Below are 25,078 nucleotides of genomic sequence, written 5' to 3' on the forward strand. Positions count from 1 at the left end.
CATACATTTCCGCCGGTGCCGGTGGGTAATGAATGACCTTTCGGCAAACTCCGACAAACTGAGAACCAAAAAAGGGTGCCGGGCCGAGAACCACACTAGGCGGGCCGCGCAACCCGAGGAGATCTCATCAGACCCGAGACACCCTCTCCCCTCGCACAACAGTTGCTGCGTTTATTACTACTCACCGAGTCACACCGCCTCTCCGTTCACGTAAGTGGCGGCTGGGCTGGGTTGCAGTGCGTGGCGCACACCGAGGTGCATCAAGCTGCGGATCGTTACCTCTTCCAACTCTCATTTTCTTTTCTTTTGCTCAACAATGCACCCCTCCGTGATCCATGACCCATCTAGATCTTTTTACCCCTTTGCAAGCATTCATGCTTCTTCAACCGCCGCCATAATGATCTCGTCAGACCGCCTCCGTTTGGGAGAGACCCTGGACATTGCTTATTCTGTGGCTTGGTTTGGTACCTTGTCTGGCCCTCTTGCCTGTATCTGGAGGAAGACAATGTGCCGAGTTTGGCTCGCTTAACTCAAATCTCTGCCGCTCACGCGACGGCAAGGTGCTGCGTGGTGGTCCCTCAACAAAACGGACCCGGGACTCGCAGTCGAATCTGATCCGATCACTTCAGCCCTGAGCGCCCCCCTGTCGAGGGGGCATCGACGTGGCTGGAAATCGGGACTTTCCGTCTCGAACCCTTGCAAGCTTGCTCAACAAGGGAACGAGTGTGCCTCGCGCGGCTTCGCCTAATAAGACAAATTCAAATCCGGCGCAGCGGGCGTTAGCCACTCACAAATGACGCTGTCACCGCCACGATGGCGCTTTGAGCGATCGCCAAGTTGCTGCCGGGGTATTGGGAACCTGGGGTGACACATGGCGACGTGTCTGAGACTTCACGATTAGGCAATGGTGATACGGCACTCATACGGGCCGGGAAAGCCACCCGGGCGAGACAAGCGTTAGCTCGCGCCGGATTCACTCGCATCGCTCGCAACTACGCCTGTTTGGAGCGTCTGCACAGGAGTAGGCTCATCCGCCCGGCAGAATCGATGGGTCCCACCTCTATAGAGCTGACGATGCGAATGCCACGTCGGGCGCGGTCTTGACATAGGAATTGCTTAACCCTGGTTTACGACCTCTCCCCCCGGCGTGCGCCACTTCATCCTTTTGCCCTGGCGTCGGACCGAAGTGAGACCCGCACTGGCAGGGGCAGATTCCGGCGAGACTGAGACTCGATACGAGCAGTTGGTTCGTGGCTTCTCATGGTCTTGGCAGGAATGCGGCCCTCGATGACCTGGCTTCCCCAAGACCAACAATGATCAAGTCATGCGATACTATTCACACCGCTAACTACTCCGTAGACCAAGAGGGGACTCCGGCTACGTCCAGTCACCCCTGATGCCACAACCCACATCATGTGTGCCCTTCATTTTGTATCACATCTCGAAACAATATTGCGTTGTCCGCTCTTGGCAGCATGATCCCGAAGAGAATCCTAACAAGGTTCTTTCTTGATCGTGCCCAAATGGTCAATTTCATGATGATCTCGTGGACGACCGTTGGTCTTTGCCTCCTGTGGCCCCTCCGTGGTATGAATGTATGTCACTGGAATCATGGACAGGCGGCAAGGATATCTCAGCGTAGACTTCACAATACGCCGAATCTGTGGTTGACCCGCCTTATGGCTGACGACCACTTCGAGGTGGATCGTTAATGACAGGATCGCTGGAAGCTCATGAGAGTATATCACTGTCTGGCATGTCAAATCGTTCGAGGGCAGCGGTTTGGTTTGCCCAGCATCTTGCGTGTCAAAGGGGAGAGAGACAAGCAAGCTGTCTGCGACCAGGGTCCCATCACCAGCCTTGGCAGATTGGACGAAATGGGAGACTGCCGCCTTCGAGATATCGGAAACAAGAGTCGTCGCGTTTGCAGCTTGCACTTGGGGTCCCCCCTCTGAGATATAGGAGAAGTAGGGATAAATATAATCGCCAGGTTTTTCACATACTATGAAAAGGTTGGCGAGATGAATTGTTCTACTGCCGATATAGCCACAAGAGAGAACTGCCTACCTACCTATGAGGTAGTAGAAGTGGCATTGCTGGGAATGGAAGCTAGGTATCTTAGCTAGAACCCGCGTCGGAGCGGGAAAGGGGCATATATTGCTCCTTCTCCAACTCGATGACTGCTGTAAGGAAGGAGCACCTGGGGACCAGACAGGTCTCTCTTTTCGGATGGCTAACCCACCCTTTGGTGGCCGCCGTCTAGGTAGCCATGGATGGAAATCCACACATTCAGTCTCTCTTTTATCGAGATAGCCCCCATTCATTGTCAATAACATAAATTTAACACGGCGCCGAAGCTCATAACGAGCAAGCCAACATGGGGAAACGGCTGCTGATGGACCACGTTCCGACGACCCTCCCCGTGGTCTGGGAAGACAGCTCCACTACCAAGATCAAACAGTCGGCATGCCCAACTAATGGATCAGAAAAAACCAAGTCTACCCCCTCGCGACTCCGCCGCCAGGGAACCCAACTCATGTCGGCGCTCAAGGCACTGGCACACAGTGGTAGGCCGCTCCCCCCTCCGATACGGCCATGATAGTTCAAAGCTTAATGGTGATCGTCACAGGGCCGCAAAACCCTGTCACTGAGAGTTCGGCGGCGGCTCAACGACCGCCAAAGCATAAAACTCCGACGGCCCGAGAGTTGCCTAGAATGCCCAGCTCGCTTTTCCTTGCCTCCTCTGGGCCGACTGTCATCCGCGCGGACGCTTCGAAGGGCCAGCACTCTTTGCTCAGCTATACCCCTATGGAGCCTCCGGACATCAGCCAGGTTGCAGAGACTCGTACCGGCTCCTCTTTCGCCAACACCAGCAGCAGCTCCAGCGGAAACAGTGGTAACAACAGCGACCCTGCCATATCACCCGAGGAGTCAACTGGCGAGACGTCTCTAGACTCCAAGTTTCAGCCGCCAACGTCAGGGATGGACCAAGAATATCGTGCACTGGAGAAGTATCAGGGCACTCAGCGACATGGCAGTTCTGGGGAATGGTACATACCCGGCACTTGGTCGAGCCCAGGTAGTAACTTGGCCACCATTCAAGAATCAAGGTTTGACCAAGTCACCCCCAGTGTCGTTACGGTTGAGAGGGCGGCAGCCGCGAAGATCTACCTCGAAACCCATTTCAACGAACTGCTAGCAAGTGGGCCTACACCGAGATCAATAAGACAAAGGCTGCTGGAGGCCGACATATATAAACGCATCAGCGAGAGGAGCATGTCGCCGGCAGAGCAGGAGTGGATCTGGCTGCAGTTTTATCGACGCGAGAGCGAATACCTTCGAGAGATGCGAGTTATGAAGGCTCGGAGCATTCGCGCCTTGAATGCCAAGAGAGGGAGCCCCCTCAGCTCTTTTGTTGATGATTATGAAGTGATTGAAATCCTTGGCAAGGGGAGTTTTGGGGTCGTACAGTTGGTACGAGAGAAGACTACCGAGAATGGAGGTGATCAGAATTCGTTGTCATTTGGCGGCGGCGATGGCGAGCATGGCCGAGAGAGGAAGCAAATCTATGCCATGAAGGTGATCCGGAAGTCCAAGATGCTGCAGACGAGCCAGGAAGGTCATATCCGAGCCGAGCGGGACTTTCTGGTAGCCTCTGAAGGGTCAGATTGGTGAGGCGCTCCTCCAGGGTCGTGTCGATGCTGTAGATTTCTGGCTGACACATGATTAACACAGGATCATCCCGCTCGTCTCCAGTTTTCAGGATGCGACAAACCTATACTTGGTTATGGAATACATGCCAGGCGGGGACTTCCTTGCCCTGTTGGTCAGGGAGAATATACTGGACGAGTCGGCTGCACGCTTCTACGTGGCCGAGATGATCGTCTGCGTCGAGGAAGCCCATGCACTCAAATGCATACACCGCGACATCAAACCAGACAACTTCCTAATCTCGGCTTCTGGCCATCTGAAGATCGGCGACTTTAGTTTAGCGTTTGACGGCCACTGGAGCCACGACCCGAGTTACTACAACAGCCACCGCTATAGCCTGCTGCAAAAGCTATCCATCAAAGTCGACACGGACGAGGAGGACAAGCATGAAGAGAAGAGGGCCCAAGGCATCCAGTCGGCCATCGAGAGGCATGAAAGGAACTCGGATGACGGGGAGCCATTGTTGAACTGGCGGAACCGCTGCGGAATTCGTGCGGCGGCGGAGAGCGTTGTTGGCACCAGCCAATACATGGCCCCTGAAGTGATCAACCGGGAGCCCTACGACGCCAGGTGCGACTGGTGGAGCATTGGTGTGATTCTGTATGAGTGTGTCTACGGTAATACGCCTTTCCTTTCAGATGAAGGGCGGCAGAGGACGAAGGACAACATCACTGTACGACCCCAACAGGCATGACCCGAAGAAATGAAGGCTGACTGTCACTTGTCGTAGAATCACAGCAAGACTTTCGCCTTACCTTCTGAACCAGCCGTCTCTGACAAATGCCGGCATCTCATATCCTCGCTAATTCGGGAGAAGGAAAAACGCATCTGCTCAAAGCGTTATTATCTCCAGGATTTCTGGGCCACCTCAGCTTCCCAGCGTGGGAGACCCGGCAGGCCAAACGACAGACTTGACATTGGCCCCAGCCGCCAGGGTCCTAGGGACTTTGCTGGACGACACGTATTTCCCTACGATGCCGAAGATATCAAGTCGCACCCATGGTTTAACGGTTTCGAATGGGGGCGGCTGCATGATATGAAGCCGCCCTTCATACCGCATCTACGCTCTGTGGACGATACACAGTACTTCGGAGAGGTGGAAGACATGAGCGACTCGACCGAGTGCGAGGCGACAGGAATCTTTGATGCGGAGGCTGTAGTTGTAGTAGCTCTCGCCAACAGCAGGAGCGAGGACTCGGGGAATGCATCTTCCCGAGAGCAAAATTTGGACTTTGCGCCCTACCTCCCCACCTCGGCGAACATGGGCCCAATCCCACAGTTTACCAATGCATATCCCGTTGCTGCCCTCACTGCAGCCGAAGCCAGGGCCCGCGCCAGAGAGCAAGAAGCACGGGCACGACTTTTGGGACTCCGACCAAGCGTGCAAGACTGGGCGATGGCGGCCATCGCATCCCCTTACTACAAGTCCGACCTTAAGGCCATGTACAAACACATAGAGGGGCTGGCGGACCTGGGTCTAGAGGAGCGCGTGTTGCTGAAGGATTTCGTCAGGTTCTTCGGGAAGCTGGTGCTGAAACCGCGGGACTGCCTCCTCCGGGACCCCAAAACCAAGGACATCGTCCTCGAGCTGCGCAAGAGGACCGCCTTCCTGGGGTACACATGGCGGCGCATAAGGCCACTGCCGCTGCCACCGCCGCGCGGCGGGCTGGGCGGCATGAACAGCTCGAACGCGGCCAATCGGCTCGGCCCTCGGTTCGGCGGCGGAGATGGCACGGCCGAGGGGGCAGGGCGTTGGGAGTTCGATGACAGACGTCGCTGGGACGGCGGGCCGAGCAGGGGGAATGTTGCGTCGATGAGAGCACTGCATAGGGGACGGCTGAAGCTGCGGCCGGGAAACATGCGCAACCTCCTACGGTAGATAGGATACAGACCAGGGAACCTCTAGGGAGGGCTTGCTTGCTTGCTATGGGGCAGATGCGAGAGCCGGAACAACTACGGGCCACATCAATGCATGCATGGATGGGGACGAAGAAAAGCAGTGGATGAGACAAGACACGTTATGAATAGAAATAAGTAGTAGTGTTATTCTTTAATACGACCCCCACGGCAGGGGCGCTTGGATTCTTGCCAGGGGCCGTTAATCAATAGGGGAAGTTCCGCACGGTAGGGGCGGTGCCTTGGTTGACTCATGAGTGACGATGCTTAGTGATTGCACATGGACTAGTGATGGTCATTCTCTCTCTTCTCTACTCGCGCCTGATAATGCATCCCTTGACCAAAATCTGTCGAGATCACCTAATAATGATCCAGCTAGCGGCGAGGAGACACGATAGTATAACGGGACGAATACGGAAAGAAAAAGAAAGAAAAGGGAGTGGCGAGCGGGAGAGCAGACAATGTAAACCTCCAAGATGCCTGTTGACCCAATCAAAGCAATGCTAGAAGAAAAGGTAGAGAAGCATGGAAAAAGAACCTCGCCTCCAACTCGTGAAAAACCGGGCGTGGGTAACGTACCATAATGATACTGTCAAACGCCCGAGTATGATGATGCCCATGTCAAATCGTTGTGCAAACCCCAAGCATTTACAGGCGTGATGCGACGAAGGAGACAGAAAATATGACGAGCTTATCGGCTCATACCCTCGGGCTGCGCCAACCTAATCCCCAGTCAACAAACTCCATCCATCCATCCACCCTTCGTTCGGTTCGGTTCGGACCCTCGGGGGGACGAGATTGGGATCGGGGAAAAGGGCCGATTTGTTGGCCCCGGGGCGATCAGAGGGTCTCCCAGCCGCCGTTGCTGATGTCCGCCTCGAGCTTGCGGCTGATGAAGCTGGGGACGCCGTGGCCGAGCCAGAGGGCGCGCAGGGCCGAGTCGTAGCGGCGCTGGTGCAGGTGCAGGCGGCGGCCGTGGCGGAGGCCCATGTCCACCTCGCCGTAGCGGTCGATGTAGGGCGCGTGGCTGAAGGAGCCGGACCCCCGGTGCAGGTACAGCACGCAGCAGCGGCGGATGTTGAGGAACAAGCCTGTGTTCCTCTGGCATCTAATTTCCCCCCCCAACGGTTAGTTTGAGACTAATTTTCCACCCCTTCCTCCCTCCCATCTGAGAGACATGAAAAGGGGGGCGGCTAAAAGGGGTGGGTGGGGGAAGAAAAACCTACTTTCTCATATGCTGGTTCGCGCCGCCAACCTTGGTCGTCTTCCTGTTCCTCCTCTCCTCCTTGACGCAGCAGATGCCCTGGCCGCAGAAGACGTCGCCGCAGAAGAGGCACAGGACCGGGTCCGAGATGTCCTTGCCCGTCGTAGGGCACTGGCCCTTGGTGCACATGTCGATCAGCGCGTCGTAGTTGCTCGGCAGGCCCACCAGCTCGAATATGCCCGGGTGGCTGAGGAGCGCCCGGTCCGGCGGCGAGGACGAGTCCTCGAGCTCGTCGTCGCCCGTCGCCGTACCCGTCGTCGTCGTCGTCGCCGCCGGCGGCCGCCGCCAGACGGCCTGGTGCTTGATCCACCCCGCCACGAGCTGGGGCGTGCTGGGCGCCCAGTCGCACTGCGGGCCCAGCGGGGTCAGGGCGGTGAGCATCTCGTCGAGAGACGGCACGCGCAGGGCCTCGGTCAGGCGCTCCAGCTCCTTCAGTTCCGGGCTGGGCGAGATGTGGCTGTTGAAGTCGACGCCGTGCTTGACGTACAGGAGGACGACGCACTTGCGGAGGAAGGCAAGGGCGTACCTCCTCACGAACCCGTACCAGCCCTCCCAGCCGTCCAGGCCCGGCTGGTCGAAGCCCCTGTTCTCGCGGGCGCGGGCCTCGTCGGCGAGCACCGGCACCCCGTTGTTCGCGTCGACGTCCATCCGGGCCACGGCCTCGCAGAAGGAGGCGAAATTGTCGAGCGCCGGGTCCATGTCCCGCGGCCGGTTCATGATGCGCTCGAGCCAGAGGGCGGCAGGGACGTTGCGACCGAGGTGGTAGACGACCTTTGTGATCTCGGCAAGATAGCAGAGCCTGACCATGTGGGAGACCTCGAAGTCCTGCGCCGGGACGACGCCAAAGACGGATTCGCACAGGAAGATGAACGGATCCTCGCTTAGGAGCGGCGGGTAGGTGTTCGCCGGGTGCCGGGTCTGTTCCGTCTCCTCGCCCAGGTACTGTGCCATGAAGAGCTGGCAGTGCTGCCGCTCGCTCTCTTTCCGGTACTCGGTGTCGACCCGATTCTCGCCCGCCTCCCTCAAGCCTCCCACCGCGATGTACGCCGTGACTGTGTCCGCAAGGACGCGCAGGTGGGTCAGGACCTGGCCCGGGATCTTGTCCAAGAATGTCAGCCCGTAGTCGGCCTCGACTCCGCGCTGCTGGATCTCGACGGCCGATATCGAGAAGCCCACGGAGCGGGCTAGCGTATCACTCGAGAAGAGCTCATCACGGTCGCGATCTGTCAAGCCAGCCGGATGGCGGGTCTTGAGGCCATTCTTCACGAGGGAGTCACGGAGCCGACGATACACCTTAACGAGCTCCTGCATCATGTCGTTGCTCTCCGACCCTTGGCCGCTTCGGATACTGGTCTCGGGGACAATGGCGAAGGGCTCGATGTACGACGTACCCGAGGGAGGATTGGCAGAAGAGGAATCAGCCCAGGCATCATCAATCAGCTCGGAAGACCTATCCGCTAGACTGCTTGTCAAAGCCTGCGAGGTATAGGATGCGAAGGAGTTCTGGATCTGGTCTGGTGGCCTGTTTGCCCCGAGGGTATAGTATGCCGAGTGCAGTTGGTTCTCCAAGAAAGAGCTGAACGATATCGGTGTCTGTAGGACTCCCGGGTACGACTCGTCTTTACCCTTCCAGACGATGGGAAGGAAAGCGTTGCCTAGTGCCTTACACAGAGGACACACAAACTCGAGACGGTCGGTATCTTCGGGGGGGTGGCGAGCTATCTGGGAGCTGTGCCGCCTCACAGTCGCCTCGAAGTAAACCTCGAAGCAGCTGTAATGCATGATGTGACCGCACCCGATCGTTACGGGTCCCGAGCGGGTGAGTTCCGCAGGGAAGCCCTTGCCAATGATTTGCCGCTCCGTCGTGAACGTCTCTCCCTTGGCGTTGACTTTCTGTACCGTTGTCCTGTTCTCATGGGCAATCCCGAACGGTCGGATATGCTCGGCTGACCGGTCGAGGTTTTCCGGTGTGTTGAATGCCTCCCGCACGAAGTCGGGATCTTGGAGGTCCGTCTGCCTGAGGATCTTGCTCTCGGTGAAGAAAGCGAAAGTCCCGTACAGACGGCGCTCGTCCGTTTCCTCCTGACACAGGATGCACGTCCCTGCTGGATACTTCCAGAATTTCTTGTGCTCCTCGACTGGAGGAAGCTCCACGTCTTCGTCCAGGTCATCCATGTCACCCCAGTCAATGTCGCCCTGGTTTGCCATGAAGTTCTTTTGCTGCTGCTGGAACTGCGCCATTACCTTAGCCTGCCGGTCCATGGCAGCCTTCTTTTTCCTCTCGCGCTCTCCGTCTGTGACAGTGACGGCCGGTGAGGCTGTGTTGATGCGGTCCACAGACAGCCCAAGGTGATGGTAGACGCGGTCGAAAGAGTGCGGCCGCTTCTGGCGCATCCTCTTCAAGACGAGACCAATCTTTGGATGGCATGACTTGAGCTCATCCTTCGCCGACATCAGGTTCAGCAAGGCCACGATCGTCTTCGCCATCGGGGCCTCGGGCATGAAGTTGCTGCGGGCCGTTCGCTCAAGAGCCGCTGCCACGAACGACGGCGCCGACGGGTCGGTGTCATCTGCATTGTCCTCGGAGATGGCGAGCAGGATCGTGTGGAGGATGACCTGGAGGAAGGCCTCTACCCGGGTGAGAGGCACGCTCGGCGTCAGCTTCGGAGAGACCAGAGTATAGAGCAGGCAGTAGTAGACGATCTGGGCGAAGATCCCGGTGCCTGTAAACTCTCCCAGGCCAGTGAAGATTCCGGACGTGATGGGGCGCGGCTTCGGTTCATAGATGATGTCCTCTGCAAGCTTTCCAGTCCTCCTCGCCATCAGTTTGCGATAGGCCATTTCCGACTCCTCGCGCTGGTTCTTGCTGTAGTGGGCAATGTAAGGGTCGATGTCGTCGACAAACTCCGGCCTCAGCTCGAAGGTGCCTACGTCGGACAGCCCCTCGGGAGATTTGAAGATGGTCATCTCATCCAGCAGTCGGTGGAAATCCTCTTGCTCTTGGAACCTATCCGGTAGCTTGTTGCAAATCTCTTGGAATGAGAGAGGTTTGAAGCAAAGAACATGAATGATATCACGGCGCATGGAAAGCAGATGTGACGGTTCTGAGCCGTCCTCGACAGGCAGCACGCATGTCCTGTCGCTAAGCAGAACGATGAGAAGGTGGACCATGTCCTCAACGACGTCAAGATGCTGCACGTCGTCTTGTGCCTTGGACTTCTGCTCGAAGAACCCCTTCACCCACTTCTCCATACCAAATCGGTCGATTATCGACGCCAGAACGCGGCTGGGGTCGCACACGACGAGCGCAGTCTGCAAGAGGAAGATGTCTCGATGATGCGAGACGTCTCTCTGGCTGACTCCACGGTACGTGCCAGCCTGGTGCCGAAGACTCAATCCGTTCCGGACCCACATGCCGGCCTTCATCTGGGCTAGCCAGGCGCAGACGCGGAGGGGGTAGTCGAAGGTCGCCATCAGGTAGTCTTCGGGGGAATAGTCGCGTTTCGGCATCGACTTCTTACCCATGGCGCGGGGCTTCATAACCAGCTCCTGTGCCGTAAACGTAAGCAGTGCCCTTAGCTGCTCGATTGGCATCGCTTTGCCACACTCAATCAGCCAGGAGAGAGTGTAGTGAAGGGCGTGGTGGAAGCTGAGCGGCTGCTCCTCGACCACAAACTTGACGACGTCGAACTTGCGCTGCTGGTCGTCGAACTCGAAATCGGTAAGGGACTTGAATCTAACCTCGTCCTTGATCTCTGCCTGGGCGAATCTTGCACGCTCGGCGCCGATTGAGTTGATGATGACCGTTCTGGCCGCTAGGCGAATGGCGCAAGACACATAGAGGGAATCCTGCTCCTTGACGTTGCGGAACGACTCGGCAAATTGCCGGCAGAGCCTGTTAATCTCACGGGTGATGAGCGAGGCGCTGATCCAGCTATCCGTCTCGTACTCGACGTGCTCGCCGACGGCCCTCACATTGGGGCAGATACCCTGGTGCAACTTGACGAGATCTAGGAACTGCATCATGTATCTCTCCTCAGTCCGAAGGCGCTCTTGGACGTGAGGGGAGGCAAAGAGGTATTTCAAATCTAGGAAGAAGTGATACATCCTCCTGTTCGTCACTGAACCGGTATCGAAGGCAAGAACGGCATTGGATGCAACGTCCCAGGGATGTCCGACTTGGCGGGCGGTCAAGAAGGTATATAGTATGGCCATGAGATTCGTGAGGAAGTTTCCACGCTCGACAATCTCGGCCGTGATGGAAGGGGTAGTCAGCATTTGAAGGGAGAGGTTGATGATGGAATGATCCGGCTCACGATCCCCTATCAGGTAGAGCTGGGCAAGAGTGGTGTAGAGCCCGGAGAAGCGCAAGCCGAGCACCCGCTTGAACTCGGGAAGAGTGACCACCGTGGAGATGTAGAGGGACCTTAGGTCATTCCGCACCCGTTTCCACATCCTGAGATCGAATAGGATCAGCCAATCAAGCCGGACACGTTCGAAGAGATCCTCGGAGATGGGCAGATCGCCTTCTTCGGCATATCCCCCAGAGGTTCCTAACCAGTACCGTCCTGGGTTTGGTGGCGTCAACTTGTCCCCCTTCGAAGCCCCCGGAGTCTTAGGCACTTCCAGGTGTGCCTTGGCATAGACGGTCGGCGCGATGAGCGGTTCCGCCGTGTCGGAATCGGAGGGCGTGAGTTCGCGTTCCCTGATATTCCGACGTGGCGCCGGCGGGGGGGGCGGAGGGGGTGGCGGATAGTTGGCTATTGTAGCCTCAAGCTCTTCAAGTGCCTGGTCATGCCGCCAGTCGTGCATTTGCACATTTGCGCTGGCTTCTGGCCTCAACTCCACCATCATCATGTCGACCTCATCAACGTCATCTTCGTCCATATCGCCGCTAGATGGGGTGTCGCTGCTGGCGTCGTCGTCGTCGTCATCGTCCTCCTCCTCATCGCTGCTGGCCTCTTGTGCCTCGGCCTGCCGCCGGGCAGCCGCTCTGGCTTGCCGAAGCAGTCTAGCCTGTTGTGCGAAGATGTCAGCCGGGTCGAGGTCTTGCCGAGATATCTCGTCCTCGTCATCGATGCCATCCTTGCCGACTATGGCATGGGTGGCCTGACTCCCTTTCCGCCAGGGCCTGAGCAATTCTTCGCACACCAGCTGGCGCAGGATGTTGTGATCCGGCCCGACGCTGCACCCAGAAATGTCGCCCAACCACTCAATCATGGTTCCGCACATCTGCTCTCGGAACGTGTCCCGAGACGACCGGATGGTTACCGTGAGCCGGATCTGCTCGATGATGCCGGCAACCTCGAGTAACCTCTCGATACTCTCGTCATAGACAAGAATGCTTCGGCCGATGGAATCTGTCTCGTAAGCTCTTGCCAGGCCGTTTGCCAGGCTCGTGCTGCAGGCCCTCGCGACCTGTTCTTGGACATCCAGGACTGTGTGCTTCTCATCGTTCCACAAAAGGACTGCATATTCGCCGGGAGGGTCAGCGTCGGGCCCGTAATAGGTCGAGGAGAGGCGCGACATCCTCTCGTCCTGCTCGATAGACTCGACGGTCTTGGTCTGGCGCAACTGCTCCGGCGAGCACGATATGACGTCGCACATATAGTCAAACACTCGCCCGATGGTCATGCGCATGTTGGTGACCAGATCCTCGGGCAGGCCAGCTGCCTCCTTGCCCTTGCCCTTTGACTGCTCGCCCTCCCACATGGAGTGGATGGTGCAGAACATGGGCTGTCTCCATGCCTCGGGATCACCACAGTCGCAGCAGCCACTGTTTCCCGGAGAGACGCTGATCCGAACCATGTGCCCCGTGTGGTCGGTGGCGTCGAAGCACCGGCTGCAGAGGCAGCAGGTATCGTCGGCACTGCAGGTCCGACACGCGTACGACGCCTCTCCCGCCTTGAATATGTGGCCACAGGCCTTACCTCGGGCGGCCTCGGTGTACTCGGCGCCCTCGACGGCTCCCTGTGCATCCTTGAGCTTCAGTGTCCCGTTCCGCAATGGGCCGCCCTCGGGAAAGAACAGGTTCATGTATTCCGGCTTCCCACCAGCCATGCACCAAAAAAGGTTGGAGAGGAGTTCTTGGGAGGCATCATCGGTGTATCGGTACTTGTGTCGGCCGGGGAGGTCTTTCAAGAACTGGCAGAGCTGCTGCTCTTGGGTTGACATGGACGGATCCATCGTTGCGAGGAGAGCTCTAGATCATGCTAATATAGTCGGATAGTTGGCCGGTTTGGGGCGGGGGAGGATTGTGGAAACGATGCCCAGTGTATCGAGTATTCGTGCCAACAGCTGTGAATTTAGATGAAGAGGCGGTTGTGATAGGTGTTAGGGCACAGCAGAGGAACTGACGAAGCTCCAGGTGGCGGAGGGGCTCTCCACGAAACGGCGGGGAGGATTACCTAGGTACAGCACTTAGGTAGGTATAATTGCAGGTCTCGTTGAGTGTTTCGAAAGTGTTTGCACGCGGGAAGAGAAAAAAAAGAGCTCCCGAAATCTAGGGCGACATAACCGAGTTTATTATAAAGCGTTGAAAATCATTTCGTTGAGGCATTCAGGACGAACTTCTATCTGGAGATCGCCAACGCAGAAGAGAGATGTGGGGGTTGCTTGAAGGTGCCTTGTGGTGCCTACGTACACTACTGAGTCGCCCCTCGTTGGGCTAAGAGTGTAACGAATCACAGGCCAAGCGCCTAGAAATACTGAGCTCTCGTCATTATGCCCCAATCTTGTGAGCCTCTCTGGAGGCCACTCGAGTCCTGAACAGTCACAATAATTCCCTTTCCTTCACTCATATCCTTGTCTGGCTTTCCCGGTGTGCCGAGTTGCAGGCTGCATGTTAGGAGCACCACTGTTCACATCCACCATTTATCGAAGGGCGAAAATCCTTTGTATGATGGGAATCGGTGTTTTGACACTCTACAGCCAGTTCCTGCTCTAGATTTTGTACACTTCCAAAGTCTTTGGCATCCTTCAGAATTGCCTTGGCCGCTGCAATATGCCCATTACTCCTCCTCGTCATCGTTGGTGACGTACTTCGACCGTATATCCTTCCATTGACGCTGTTGGAGATGTTAGCCGCTTTCAACATCCATGCTGCCACTCTCCCTGGGAATTAACCATACCCCTCTGTTTATGTTGTCCCAGACCTTGTTCATCGTCGTGTTGTAGCCCCTGTTCCATGTCAGCATTGCGCACCCCCATCGTGTGGAACCTATACGCACAGCTCAAACACAAAGGCACTTGCGAAGACGACTCCCAGCATGGTCCAATTCCTCCGAAAGAGGCCACTGTTTCCCAGAATGTTAGCTGCCCAGTCCATAGCTCTGTCGTGGCAGGAGGGAAACTCGCTTGTAGATTGTGGTTGTCGCAGACTGCAAAGGATTGCCTGATTAGCTCTCAATTCCACGCAATCATCGCACAGAGAAACTGCTCACCATTGTGTCGAGGTTGATATATCCACTTGACAAACTGCCCGTACTGAGCCAATTGGAGAATTGTCTTGCAAGAGAGGAATGGCGTGGTTGAGGGAAATCCGAGGTTGCTCGCGATGTTTGGCAAAGTGTTGGCAGCTTCAATGGAAAACTAGGGTGGTCCTGTTCCGACATCTACCCGGCGCTTTCCACATGCTTGGCCCGAGCTTTCCCCGAGAATGAGCGCATCTTTTTTCGAACGCCCACCAACCGAAATTGAAATCCTCAGAGCCCCTTTGGATCTTCCCATTTTGACATCCGAGAGGCAGCGGAATAGACAGCATCCACCCCCTGAGTGAGGGTCTCAGGGGCCTCCGACAACCAGAGCCATTTCCCTCTCCCTACCTCTCCTATCCCCCCTCTTCTCTTTCCAGCAATCACACCATGTCGCCCCAACCCTCAAAGTCGGGCATCGTCACCGATGATAGAAGCGGCGAGAGGCACATCCCCGAGACCACCCGAGCAGACGGAACGACAAGAAAGGCGATCAAGATCCGGCCCGGCTACAGGCCGCCCGAGGACGTCGAGGTGTACAAGAACCGGACCGCCGAGACTTTCCGCCGCGGGCAGGGCGGGATCCCCGGCGCGGAGGGCCTGAAGGAGGACACGGCGTCGGACCAGGCGTCCGGCGCCAGCAACAAGAACGCCAAGAGGCGGGAGGCCCGGAGGAAGGCGAAGGCCGCCGGGGAGCAGCAACAGGGCGCCGGGACGGATGCGGCCGGAGCTCCCGCAGCGCCTGCCAAACCGGAGGAGGCGGACTCGGAGGTGGAAAGGGAGAAGAAGGTCCGGAACCTGAAGAAGAAGCTCAAGCAGGCCAAGGAGCTCAAGAACAAGAAGGACACGGGCGGGTCCCTCCTCCCCGAGCAGATCGCAAAGGTCATCAAGATCAGCGAGCTCGTCCGGGAGCTCGACGCCCTAGGTTTCGATGCCGACGGCGAGCCCAAGGGCCAATCCTCGCTTGCCGATGCTGCCGGGGAAGACACGCCCAGCTGAAAGAAAAGGGGGTGTCGCACCCCTTTCGCCTTCATCTATCAGCGTGTGACACTGGGCCCGGGTCAGGGCCGCGCGAACGACGGACCTGCCGACTCTTTTTCGGATGGTGGAATAGGTGTCCAGTGCCTGGCCCTCTCAGACCTGAGAACAGATCGGTGGGGCGGCTGCCATCGATGCAGCGCGTATGTTCAAGACGCCACACGAGCAACATGTTCGGGGCTTCGCCATCGGGACTGTGTTCCATGTCGCACTGCGTCTCTCGTCAACAATAACAGGGACAGCAAGTCGAGTCGGAGGGCTAACGGAGATTTGACAACGGAACTCAATGTAATGGCAGGGCAAGGGAACACAGGGTCGGCCTGCGGAGTTGCGTTTCTGAGAGTCTATTTACGCCGAGCGACGCGCCAGTGAGAGAAACCGGGGTCAGGCGGCGAGTGAGCACACTTGTCTTGCAATGGAAGATGGACCAATGGCCTGGACTGGCTTGTAGCAAAGCTAATCGGCCTTCCACCTTCTCTCAACCGTATGCCGTAAAGATGTGGGTTATAAGCATTACAAGCAATTGTTCAATCTGCGTTAAACCTAATAGCTCAAGTCTTTGTATATAGCGATGCTTAGTTAATTTGCCTAGTCTATGATCATCTCTAGAATGGATTGACAAGAAAAGTAAGGGAGCCTGGCCAGTCAGCCAGGCCCTGGCTGGTCCCGCCCTCATAGAGGCAGGTTTGCAAGCCGGCGATCCTACCGTCACAGGACCACCCGCCCTCATAGAGGCTTCGAAACCACGGCATCCGCCCTCTCAACGCATTCCTCGATGACCTTCCAAAACAAGGGAATGTCCAGGCCCCTCGGTATCCGAACTCCCGCCTCACCGGGTTCAAGAAGTCTTACCACAGTACGGCCGGTTTGTGCTCCGGCCTGGGCATCTTCGTAGGATCCTTCTGTGACCACCGTCACTTCGTATCGCTCAGGCAGCCTCGAGCTGGGCTCTGACTGGGGATTGAAATCGTACAACGGAATCTCGTAATCTCCAGCCCCTGTCAGGACGGCAGCAACCGCGAGAGGATCGTGCAGCGGCGGACCTTCGGTGATCCCGAAGACGTCGCTTTTGAATAGGTGAGAAAAAGGGGGAGACTAAGTTTAACTCCGTGATCCGGAATCTCTCAACGTTGCGGGGCACTCACTTGTACGTCTTGGCAAAGAACAACAATAACTCGACCAGCATCTGCCTCAGCGTCGTCCTTGCCGGGCCTGCCTGGACGCCATCCTTGCCCCACAGAAGCATCGCTTGGACGTCTTCGGTGGCCAGCACCAGGTGAGTCACGTCGAGGGGCACCAGCGTCGTCTTGGCGGCGAGGGCGGCATTGGAGAAGATCCACGCCGCGGCCTCCGGGTCGGCCAGGATGTTGAACTCTGCAAACTGGGTCCAGTTACCCGTCCGCGGCACCCCGTTCACCTGACCCATAGGCGCTTGCGTGAACCCGCCGCCGATGGCGCCCCCCATCAGCGAGAGGCCCTTGATGTGCCCTACCAGCTCTGGGTGCGCGACGAACAGCGTCGCCGCGTTGGTGAAGGCCCCCGTGGCCACAAGCCAGGCCGTGCCGGGTGCCTCCGCCTTGAGCGCGCCTGCGATGGCCTCCACGGCTGGGACGGTGGTATTGGCAGGGGTTAGCGGCCTTGGTAGCAGGTCGCTGCCATCAAGACCGGACTCGCCGTGAATGTCAGTTGGGGCATGCAAAACGGGCCGGCTCAATGCGTGAGAGGCGCCGACGTAGATGGGTATCTCCTTGTCTTTGCCGATGGCTGTGAGCACCGACGTCGCGTTCAAGGTCGTCTTCCTGCCATAGAATTTAGTTTCGCTTTCGCTAACTATTCTATGCGACACTGCCCAGCTTACTCAAGTGACGAATTTCCGAATATTGTCGATATGCCTAGCAGCTTGATACCCGGGTGGTAACACGCTAGGAGGATCGCGAACACATCCTGCAATGTTTATCAGCATAGGGTTAATATCCCGATCCGGACCAACCATGGACGCCCGGCCCCGAACTCTACCAGTATCAGGATGAAGCCATCTGAGCACTCAATCGACAACATGATAGCACTTACATCGTGGCCAGGATCGCAATCCAGCCAGACAGGAATTTTTGGTTCGGCCATGTCGTTGCTCGAGCTGTAAGATTACGACCAATGTTAGAGTCACCGCGAAAGGATTGAATGAAAGCAACGAACGAAATTGCCAACGAAAGGGAAACCGATGTTTGTTTGAAAGTTAGTGTGTACGTTGTAAGTCGGCGGGTATGAAAGGCACAGTCGGCTGAATCTTGCCCTTCTGACCCACACAGGGATAATGCCAGACCTGGGACAGTACGGAGTAGGCCCCGGTCTCTCTACACATTTCGCAAAGAGCGGGTGCCCAATCTCCAGTACAAATTCCCATCTCAGGAAAGGCGTCGTGGTTGTTACGAATACCCATTACGGAAAGTTTGGTTTACTGTCCACATCATATTCCGAGGATACAAGAAACAACATATTTCGGCGTTATGCCTGCACCTGTTTGAGCAAGACGACGGACGTTGACTAGCTCGTCAAGATCAATTCATAAACTTCTTGGCTCGAGCTCAAGAGTTACCGCCCTTCCTGCTCTTCATCACGCTCATCACGTCAGAAAAGCTGTTCTTATCCCCCTTTCGCTTCTTCGGTCCTCTCTTCCGTTTTGATTTGCCGCCACCTCCATTTCCGCCGTCATCGTCTTCACCCCCCCAACTGGATAGCTTGATTTCGGTTTCATCCTGGTCAGCCTCGTCCTCGAGCCTGTTCGTACCGAAGCCCATGTCCAAATCCTCGTCGTCTCGGCTGCTGTTTGCAAGCATCTTCTTGAGACGGGCTTCCCTCTCTGCCACCTTGATATCCTCCTCCGACCTTGCCTGCTTATCAAGCGCCCTGGCTTTCTTCAATGCAGCCAGGATGGTTGGATCAGACAGGAAAGGCGCTCTGGATGGTTCGGCAGACAACAGAGTGTCCTTGAAGTAATTCCGAGGTCCTGACGGAGGTTGGGGCTTTTGAGCTGGAGGTGGGGATTCTTTGCGCTTCGCGCCAGCCGATTCTCTATCGGTCGACGAGTCGGGCTTCCTGTCAGCCTCCTCTCGCTCCTCTCCCTCCTCAGATGACTCCTCGTCATCGGACCCATTTAAGCCACTCAGTGGATCGTAGTCGGAGCCCGCATCGTCAAATATGTTGACTTCCTTCTCCTCCTCCTCCTTTGCTTTCGCGAGCTGCTGTTGCTTGTAGAACTCAGGCACTTCCATGCCAAGTATTTCACCGTTCTTGTCAGGCTTAAAAGCCTCCTTCTCATCCTCCTTAGGTGCGTCTCGGCCGATCTTCCTCACCTTCCTCCTCTCGTTCCCGTCCTCGTCAACAATAATCAGCACCTCCCTACCCTTGCCGTCTCGTTCAATGCGTGTCCCAGGCATCTTCCGCTCGCCGATCTTCTTGAAACGCGTCCCAAGGGCTGACTGTTCCTTTGCCTTGGCCGCCTCTCGCGCTGCTTTCATCTCTGCTAGTATCTGATCCCGGGACCGCTTCTGGCCGGGAACTAGCGATGTGGGGGCGAACTGGCCCTTTTTCTGGATTTTCTCCCTCTCGACAGGCTTGACCTCGTGCGCCTCGAGTTCGTCAAGCAGCTCATCCGGATCTTGTTCTGGCTCCGATTCAGGCTGCTCTTCGGGAGATTTGGACTTCGGCTCGTCGAACACGTCCTCTCCCTTTCGTATCCTCTCCAATAACTTGAAGTCCAAACCCTTGACCAAATGTGTACTCGAGAGATCACCGCCGGCGATCTGACTCCTCAGCTTGTCGTAGGTCTCCTGGTCAATCTCCTCCTTCTTTAGAGACTCGTCGAGATTCTTGAGCCTCTCGGCGCGCTCATCCTCCTCCTCCTCCTCCTCTCTCGTTTTGGCGCGGTCGGTATAGCCCTGAGCAAGCCTGCTTCCCTTCGGTGTCGACGTGCGAAATTTCTTTTGCCGTTGCTGGTCCCCCTGGTTCCTGTCTGCAAGCTGTCGTGCGAAATCAACGCGACCCGTAACTGCCCGTGGCGTCATCGGCATGCTCGACTTTTGTCTTGATCCCAGCGCAACAGGGGTGCTGCCGCCCAGCCGGCCGCCCGTCGGGGTGGAAGCATCCTGCCCCGCGCCGGAAGCCTTCGCTGCGTTGGCGATAAGGAGCTTCCGAAACTGCTCTTTGTTCATCTTGCGTCTACCGAATTGCGAATCCAAGGGTTGGCGGGAGGAATCTCGATTTTGCACACGAATCGTCGAAGTCTTGAGAAGTCCAGCCTCGCCATTCGAGGCTGGTGTTGTGGGGCCCAGTGCCAGATAGAGATTACGTAATTTGGGACCTTAAATTGGTCACGGGGTATCGCGTAGAGTGGCGATGCTTCCTGCGCGTCACCCGCACCCTTTGAAAGGTGGCTTACTATCCGACTTGCCACTTCCTGGTCCAGAAAACCCAGGAACTAATGTCTCTTGCAAGGCGACCAGCAAAAAATAATGCTGTGATGATCCCGTCTTCGAGTCATGCATAAGAAGGCATCGCTTGCGCACAGATCCCCCTATCACCAGAGTATGCGTGATACCTGTGATACCGCCTGAAAAAGCGTGTAACGTGTATATCCTGAAACGGATGGTTAACGGTCATTTCCCCCTTGAACATTTGAACGATGGGAAGCCGCCTAGAAAAGAATTCGGCGGCTGTCCGAAAGCGGATTGAGGGCCATACCTTTTCCGATGAGGCTGGCGAGGAGTATGAAGGAAGCGAGTTTGGCGGGTTTGGGGATTACTTCAGGAGGAAGAAGATAAAACTGCAGAACTTGGACGCAGATCTCCGAGCATCTTCGGGGGATAAGCCGCAAATATTCAAGGGGGTCGTTGCACATGTAATGGGCTACACCCAACCACCCTTACAGGTGTAAGTTTGTTAGCTCCCCCCTTTTCTCCCTCATCGGCAGACTTGCTGACTTGTCCCAGTCTACACAAGGAACTTGTTCAACATGGCGCGGGTTTTCTGCAGTACCTGGATTCAAAGACAATGGCAACACACGTCATCGCATCGGCATTGCCACCGAAGAAAGTTGTCGATTACAACAAGTACAGAATGGTCAAGCCAGCCTGGGTGACAGATTCTATCAAGGCCGGCAAGCTCCTGCCTTGGTCCAGTTATCGAGTTATAGACGAGAGCCCAAGGCAAAAGACGATCATGTTTGACGGGGGGCAGATGTTCAGCCAGACCACGCAACGATCACAACTCCGGTATCGAGAACAGACGCAGAACAGTTTCTACAACACCCAGTTCCAAAAGGCAGCAGACTCCCCACTGCGGACACTCGAGAGTATCGAGGCGCCTGATGATATGGACATTGATGGTCTAGACTCAAGGGACCTTATTGAGGACGCAACCCCGACCAAGGCTCCTATCATCGATCAAGATGTGCAAGGAACAGGCGCAGGTTCTGAAGAAGACATCACTTCAAATCAGCTTGATAGCGGCGACGGACCACCCGACCTCCTAGATGCGGACATGGAAAGCATGGTTCGGAGTCCTTCAAGAGCCAAGCCCATGACTTCCGAGGAGCACAATGCTGTACTACTATCTGATCCCCGTATTCGGAAGTCGTCGACGGCCAACCCTGAGTTTCTCAAGCAATTTTATTCCGAGAGTCGCCTGCATCATCTGTCAACTTGGAAAGCTGAGCTCAAGTCGAATATGCAAAGGCTCGCCGCTGAGAAGGGCTTGGTGTCCAAGGTTCCGAAGCGAAAACCGGGATCCCGCAGATACATCATGCACGTCGACTTTGACAGCTTCTTCTGCGCAGTGTCTCTCAAGAGGCACCCTGAACTTGTTGACAAGCCTGCTGTTGTGGCCCATGGCACCGGGAATGGCTCGGAGATTGCCTCTTGCAACTACCCGGCGAGGAAACTCGGAGTCAAGAACGGCATGTGGATGAAGAGGGCGCAGGAGCTTTGCCCAGACCTAAAGGTCTTGCCGTATGACTTCCCGGCCTACGAAGAAGCGAGCAGGCTATTTTACGACGCAATCATTGATGTTGGCGGCATTACACAAAGCGTCAGCATAGATGAAGCCCTCGTGGACATTACAAACATTGTTCTCTCTGCCACGGGTTCAAAAGGCATTGGTGTGGACGAAGGAAGCATTTGGAGAGAGCAGAACGAGGCGAATCAGATTGCGACAAACCTCCGTCAAAGAATCAAGGATAGCACGGGTTGCAACGTGTCGGTTGGAATCGGCGCCAATATCCTGCTCGCGAAAGTAGCACTGAGAAAGGCCAAGCCAGCCGGCCAGCACCAAATCATACCAGAAGAGGTTCTCGAAATTTTGGGCGACTTGAAGGTCGACAGCCTCCCGGGCGTTGCATATAGCATTGGGGGAAAGCTTGAGGAGATCGGGGTCAAGTTCGTTAAAGATGTTCGTCAAACCAGCAAAGAACGTCTCATATTGGTCCTGGGGCCCAAGACGGGTGAGAAGCTATGGGAGTATGCCCGTGGCATCGATCGAGTGGAGGTTGGGGAACAGCCAATTCGCAAGTCCGTGTCCGCCGAGGTCAACTGGGGAATCCGTTTCATCAATCAACAGGAAGCGGAAGAATTCGTTGGCAACCTTTGCAAGGAGCTCGAACGCCGCTTGCTCAACGAAGGTGTCAAGGGCAAGCATCTTACGGTGAAGATTATGCGCCGAGCACTGGATGCTCCTCTCGATCCTCCGAAACATCTCGGGCATGGAAAGTGCGACACATTCAACAAGAGCGTTGTATTTGGTGTTGCGACGAACAACGGCGAGTTGATCGGCAGAGAAGCCGTGACCATCCTCCGCTCGTACAAGTTCAGCCCGGGAGACCTTCGCGGCCTCGGTGTGCAATTAACCAAGCTTGAACCGATGAAATCGGCTACCACCCACCCGGAAGGTAGCCAAAAGCGACTCAGTTTCGGTAGTTTCGCAACGGCGCAACCAGCGAAGAAACAGAAAACCGAACCCATCGAGGATGAAGAACTTCCGGGCAAGCTAAAGAACAACGCACGGGACGAGGACGACCCTATTACGGATGACCCCCTGACTCCCCGTAAGCCGAAGATGCACCCTGCCCTTGCCCTGGCAAGGGCTAGCGAAGCTGACGAGAATGCGAGGACTCCCTTGAATATGACGGGTACCCAGTTCATCATGCCATCCAACCCCGATCCGGCGGTGCTTGCTGAGCTGCCGCCGGACATACGCAGCAAGTTGATGGGGACGACTCACAACAGCACTATCTCCAAAGTCCGTGATACTTCTCCATCCGTCAAGTCAAGTACACAAAGTCCTGCGCTGCAGGATGATATTCCGCCGGAAGTTGACCCGGAAGTATTCAATGCTCTTCCAGAAGATGTGAAGGCCGAAATACTGGCCTCTTATAACCCTAAAAGAGGCCAAGCCCTCCTCCCGCAATCCCCTCGCAAGGACAGGGTGATACACCACCCGAAGAGGGCACCTACACCAACGAAGCGTGGCATTCGCGGCATGTTCAACCTTGCCCGGGAGCGGCAACACGACGCAGAGGCTCGACTGCAGCAGACCAACTTCCTCACCGGAAGCAAGGGGCGGGATGAGGTGGCGAACGACGACGTCGACGCCATCGACCAGTTGGATCCCGAGTTCCTGTCAGAACTCCCGGAAGACGTGCGGCAAGAGGTCGTAGAGGACCACCAGCGCCGCCGACTCGCGCATAAGTCCCGTCTTAATATTATCCAGCCACCACCTCACCGGCGAGGGGCACCACCCAGCGACGGCGAAGACGCACTGCCTGGTGGCCAGGCGAGGCTGCAATTCCTTGTCAAGCCGCCCAGAGCGTGTTTCACAAGCTCGGCGTTGACATCGATCACGGAGATAAAAGACATGCTCAATGTCTGGCACAGGGAGACGCAGGACGATGGCCCACATCGTGCCGATGTAGAGGTTTTCGAACGATACTTGGCCAAGGTTGTGGTTGAGGAGAGAGATATGGACAAGGCTCGCAAACTCGTCACATGGTTGCAGTGGATCGTCGAGGAAGAGGAGGATAGTGAGAGTACGGGGAAGGAGGGGTGGATGGAGGCCTTGAGCTCCATCCAGGGTGCAATACAGGAGGCCATGAGGAGTAGGGGACTTGGGCCGATGGATTTGGGGTAGTGGAAAGAGCCGCTTGCCTCCCTCAATATCCCAATCACCTTGAAGATAATTGCCATATGACCGTACGATGAATGAAACATGATTTTATATTGTGCGACGCCAAAATCCGGGTATCTTCCTGCATCTTACATGGTCTGTTTCTAAAACGGCTTGTAGGTATCTCGAAACGCAAGACTTGAAGAAAACATTTGACTCTCCCGCCCGTCAAAACCCCGTCAAAGAAGATTATACACTACACTAGCCATCATTATTATAGCCGCCAACCCGCGAGCCATGTTCGTCGACGGAGCTGCGCTGAGCATATACACCTAGAGGTAACGACCCCTTGTCAGCCACGTCGATACCACATGATCATCAACGGTATGCGGGCGGATATCCGGGTCCAAAGGGGTGGTAGGACCAAACCGACAGGAATAGGGGCAAGGTCTGGCCACAAGGGGGGGGGGGGGGGCTCACAGTTAACTTCAACGCTCCACCGCATGCAGTCTGCGAGTCGCCGTCGCACCCCAGGTTACACTCGCTGTCGGACAGCTTGGCAGACGCCGCTGACAGACGCTGTGCGCACCAGCATTCCCTGTGTGATGCAGTCAGCCTCCGGACGTCGTTCGAGGTCAGCCTCCCCTTCGTCTCCCGACTCCCACCGGCCTCCCCGAGGTAACCCGCCCCACCCCTTTTCCAGATCATCGCGCCCCCCTCCCCTTTTTATCAACCAAACCACAACCCCAGCCCAGCCCAGCCCAAACCTCCCCCCAAAACAGAAGCCAAAAAGAAAGAAAAACTCACCTCGAAAACTCCAACCCAGCATACTTATACACAGTCCCCCCGCCTCCCCCACCCGCGCAGAAGCCCAGGCAGAGCGGCACCGTCATCTGGCCCGCCAGGACCTCGTCGGCGCCGTCGCCGAGCGCCCGCGCCCCGCCCGCGCCCGACACCGCTGTCGTCTCGTTGTAGCAGCCCGCGTACCGGTACCGGTCCGACACGTCGAGGACCGTCGGCGTGGGCGCGGCGGGGGAGGTCGTCGTGGTCGCGGTGGATGCGGCGGTGGGGCGCGGCGCGGAGAGGAGGAGCAGCAGCAGCAGTAGCGACAGCGATAGCTGGCTGAGGGCTGGGAGGGGGGTGGTTCGGCTGGGTGGCATCTTGTTGTTGTTTTTTTTGGCGGTAGAGCCCCTTCTGGTTTTTCACTGGATTTTTTGTTCGGTGGGGTTGGGTTGGCGGGTGAGGTGTTGTTGCATGTTACGATCCTTGGGGGACGAGGAATGCAGGTTGGGTGCGTCGTTGAGCCCAAGAAGGAGTGGGAAGGTGTTGAGGGACATTGCAGACAGAGGAGCCCAGCTCAGCCCTGCGAGAATGGGGAGTAGTGCTAGTGAGGTTGTATTGAGTGGCGTTCTGGACCGGCCGGAATCCTCCTGCATCAGTGCGCATCTCCGCCGTCGGGTCCTAGTGCTGACTACCGCCCGCCCGGTGGGTAGCGGGTCAAATGGCCACTGGCTGAAAAAGTCAGGGTCCAATTTGCGAAGCTGCA

The 25,078-nt window shown here is 56.6% G+C and overlaps 7 protein-coding genes across 7 annotated transcripts; 3 read left to right on the plus strand and 4 right to left on the minus strand.

Moving 5' to 3' along the window:
• Positions 1-2,715: 2,715 nt before the first annotated feature.
• Positions 2,716-5,590, plus strand: QBC33DRAFT_447156 (kinase-like protein; the record flags this gene model as incomplete). The annotated part of the gene is made up of 4 exons (XM_060424418.1): positions 2,716-3,671; positions 3,736-4,317; positions 4,450-4,833; positions 4,894-5,590. The coding sequence occupies 4 exons, from the start codon at positions 2,716-2,718 to the stop codon at positions 5,588-5,590; spliced, it is 2,619 nt and encodes an 872-aa protein (XP_060285769.1).
• An 857-nt stretch (positions 5,591-6,447) lies between these two features.
• QBC33DRAFT_556849 (E3 ubiquitin-protein ligase) lies at positions 6,448-13,057 on the minus strand (the record flags this gene model as incomplete). The annotated part of the gene is made up of 2 exons (XM_060429763.1): positions 6,448-6,715; positions 6,834-13,057. 2 exons carry the CDS (start codon positions 13,055-13,057, stop codon positions 6,448-6,450), a joined length of 6,492 nt encoding a protein of 2,163 aa, XP_060285770.1.
• Positions 13,058-13,450: 393 nt separating this feature from the next.
• QBC33DRAFT_531188 (ubiquinol-cytochrome C reductase) lies at positions 13,451-14,536 on the minus strand. Its single transcript, XM_060427283.1, has 5 exons — positions 14,314-14,536; positions 14,228-14,250; positions 14,101-14,166; positions 14,002-14,050; positions 13,451-13,938 (listed from the first exon to the last, which is right to left on the minus strand). The coding sequence occupies exons 1-5, from the start codon at positions 14,482-14,484 to the stop codon at positions 13,882-13,884; spliced, it is 366 nt and encodes a 121-aa protein (XP_060285771.1). The 5' UTR covers positions 14,485-14,536; the 3' UTR covers positions 13,451-13,881.
• QBC33DRAFT_325616 (uncharacterized protein) lies at positions 14,532-15,357 on the plus strand. Its single transcript, XM_060423626.1, has one exon. The coding sequence runs from the start codon at positions 14,734-14,736 to the stop codon at positions 15,340-15,342; it is 609 nt and encodes a 202-aa protein (XP_060285772.1). The 5' UTR covers positions 14,532-14,733; the 3' UTR covers positions 15,343-15,357.
• Positions 15,358-15,920: 563 nt separating this feature from the next.
• On the minus strand, positions 15,921-19,702 carry QBC33DRAFT_617692 (inosine-uridine preferring nucleoside hydrolase-domain-containing protein). Its single transcript, XM_060432694.1, has 7 exons — positions 17,975-19,702; positions 17,684-17,701; positions 17,452-17,515; positions 17,372-17,393; positions 17,240-17,325; positions 16,527-17,180; positions 15,921-16,447 (listed from the first exon to the last, which is right to left on the minus strand). The coding sequence occupies exons 1-7, from the start codon at positions 19,587-19,589 to the stop codon at positions 16,108-16,110; spliced, it is 2,799 nt and encodes a 932-aa protein (XP_060285773.1). The 5' UTR covers positions 19,590-19,702; the 3' UTR covers positions 15,921-16,107.
• Positions 19,703-20,059: 357 nt separating this feature from the next.
• Positions 20,060-23,556, plus strand: QBC33DRAFT_446954 (uncharacterized protein; the record flags this gene model as incomplete). The annotated part of the gene is made up of 2 exons (XM_060424406.1): positions 20,060-20,307; positions 20,367-23,556. The coding sequence occupies 2 exons, from the start codon at positions 20,060-20,062 to the stop codon at positions 23,554-23,556; spliced, it is 3,438 nt and encodes a 1,145-aa protein (XP_060285774.1).
• Positions 23,557-23,618: 62 nt separating this feature from the next.
• On the minus strand, positions 23,619-24,936 carry QBC33DRAFT_531201 (WSC domain-containing protein 2). Its single transcript, XM_060427284.1, has 3 exons — positions 24,340-24,936; positions 24,013-24,130; positions 23,619-23,864 (listed from the first exon to the last, which is right to left on the minus strand). Exons 1-3 carry the CDS (start codon positions 24,690-24,692, stop codon positions 23,772-23,774), a joined length of 564 nt encoding a protein of 187 aa, XP_060285775.1. The 5' UTR covers positions 24,693-24,936; the 3' UTR covers positions 23,619-23,771.
• Between the last annotated feature and the right edge of the window lie 142 nt (positions 24,937-25,078).

The sequence above is a fragment of the Phialemonium atrogriseum genome (genome assembly GCF_030411735.1).
Source record: "Phialemonium atrogriseum strain 8032-3 unplaced genomic scaffold QBC33scaffold_6, whole genome shotgun sequence".
Classification (NCBI taxonomy): Eukaryota; Fungi; Ascomycota; class Sordariomycetes; order Cephalothecales; family Cephalothecaceae; genus Phialemonium; species Phialemonium atrogriseum.

Bases quoted from the DNA above. Each gene is read 5' to 3' on its own strand.
- QBC33DRAFT_531201 (XM_060427284.1), bottom strand. From the start codon at position 24,692: ATGCCACCCAGCCGAACCACCCCCCTCCCAGCCCTCAGCCAGCTATCG. The intron at 24,131-24,339 runs GTGAGTTTTTCT...TGCATCACACAG, and splicing joins GCTGGGTTGGAGTTTTCGAG to GGAATGCTGGTGCGCACAGC. The intron at 23,865-24,012 runs GTGAGCCCCCCC...CGTTACCTCTAG, and splicing joins GTGGAGCGTTGAAGTTAACT to GTGTATATGCTCAGCGCAGC.
- QBC33DRAFT_531188 (XM_060427283.1), bottom strand. From the start codon at position 14,484: ATGTCGGAACAGGACCACCCTAGTTTTCCATTGAAGCTGCCAACACTT. The intron at 14,251-14,313 runs GTGAGCAGTTTC...AATCCTTTGCAG, and splicing joins ATATCAACCTCGACACAATG to TCTGCGACAACCACAATCTA. The intron at 14,167-14,227 runs GCGAGTTTCCCT...TCTGGGAAACAG, and splicing joins GCGACAACCACAATCTACAA to TGGCCTCTTTCGGAGGAATT.
- QBC33DRAFT_617692 (XM_060432694.1), bottom strand. From the start codon at position 19,589: ATGAACAAAGAGCAGTTTCGGAAGCTCCTTATCGCCAACGCAGCGAAG. The intron at 17,394-17,451 runs GTAAGTGCTATC...TGATACTGGTAG, and splicing joins ATTGCGATCCTGGCCACGAT to AGTTCGGGGCCGGGCGTCCA. The intron at 16,448-16,526 runs GTGAGTGCCCCG...CCTATTCAAAAG, and splicing joins TTCTTTGCCAAGACGTACAA to CGACGTCTTCGGGATCACCG.
- QBC33DRAFT_325616 (XM_060423626.1), top strand. From the start codon at position 14,734: ATGTCGCCCCAACCCTCAAAGTCGGGCATCGTCACCGATGATAGAAGC.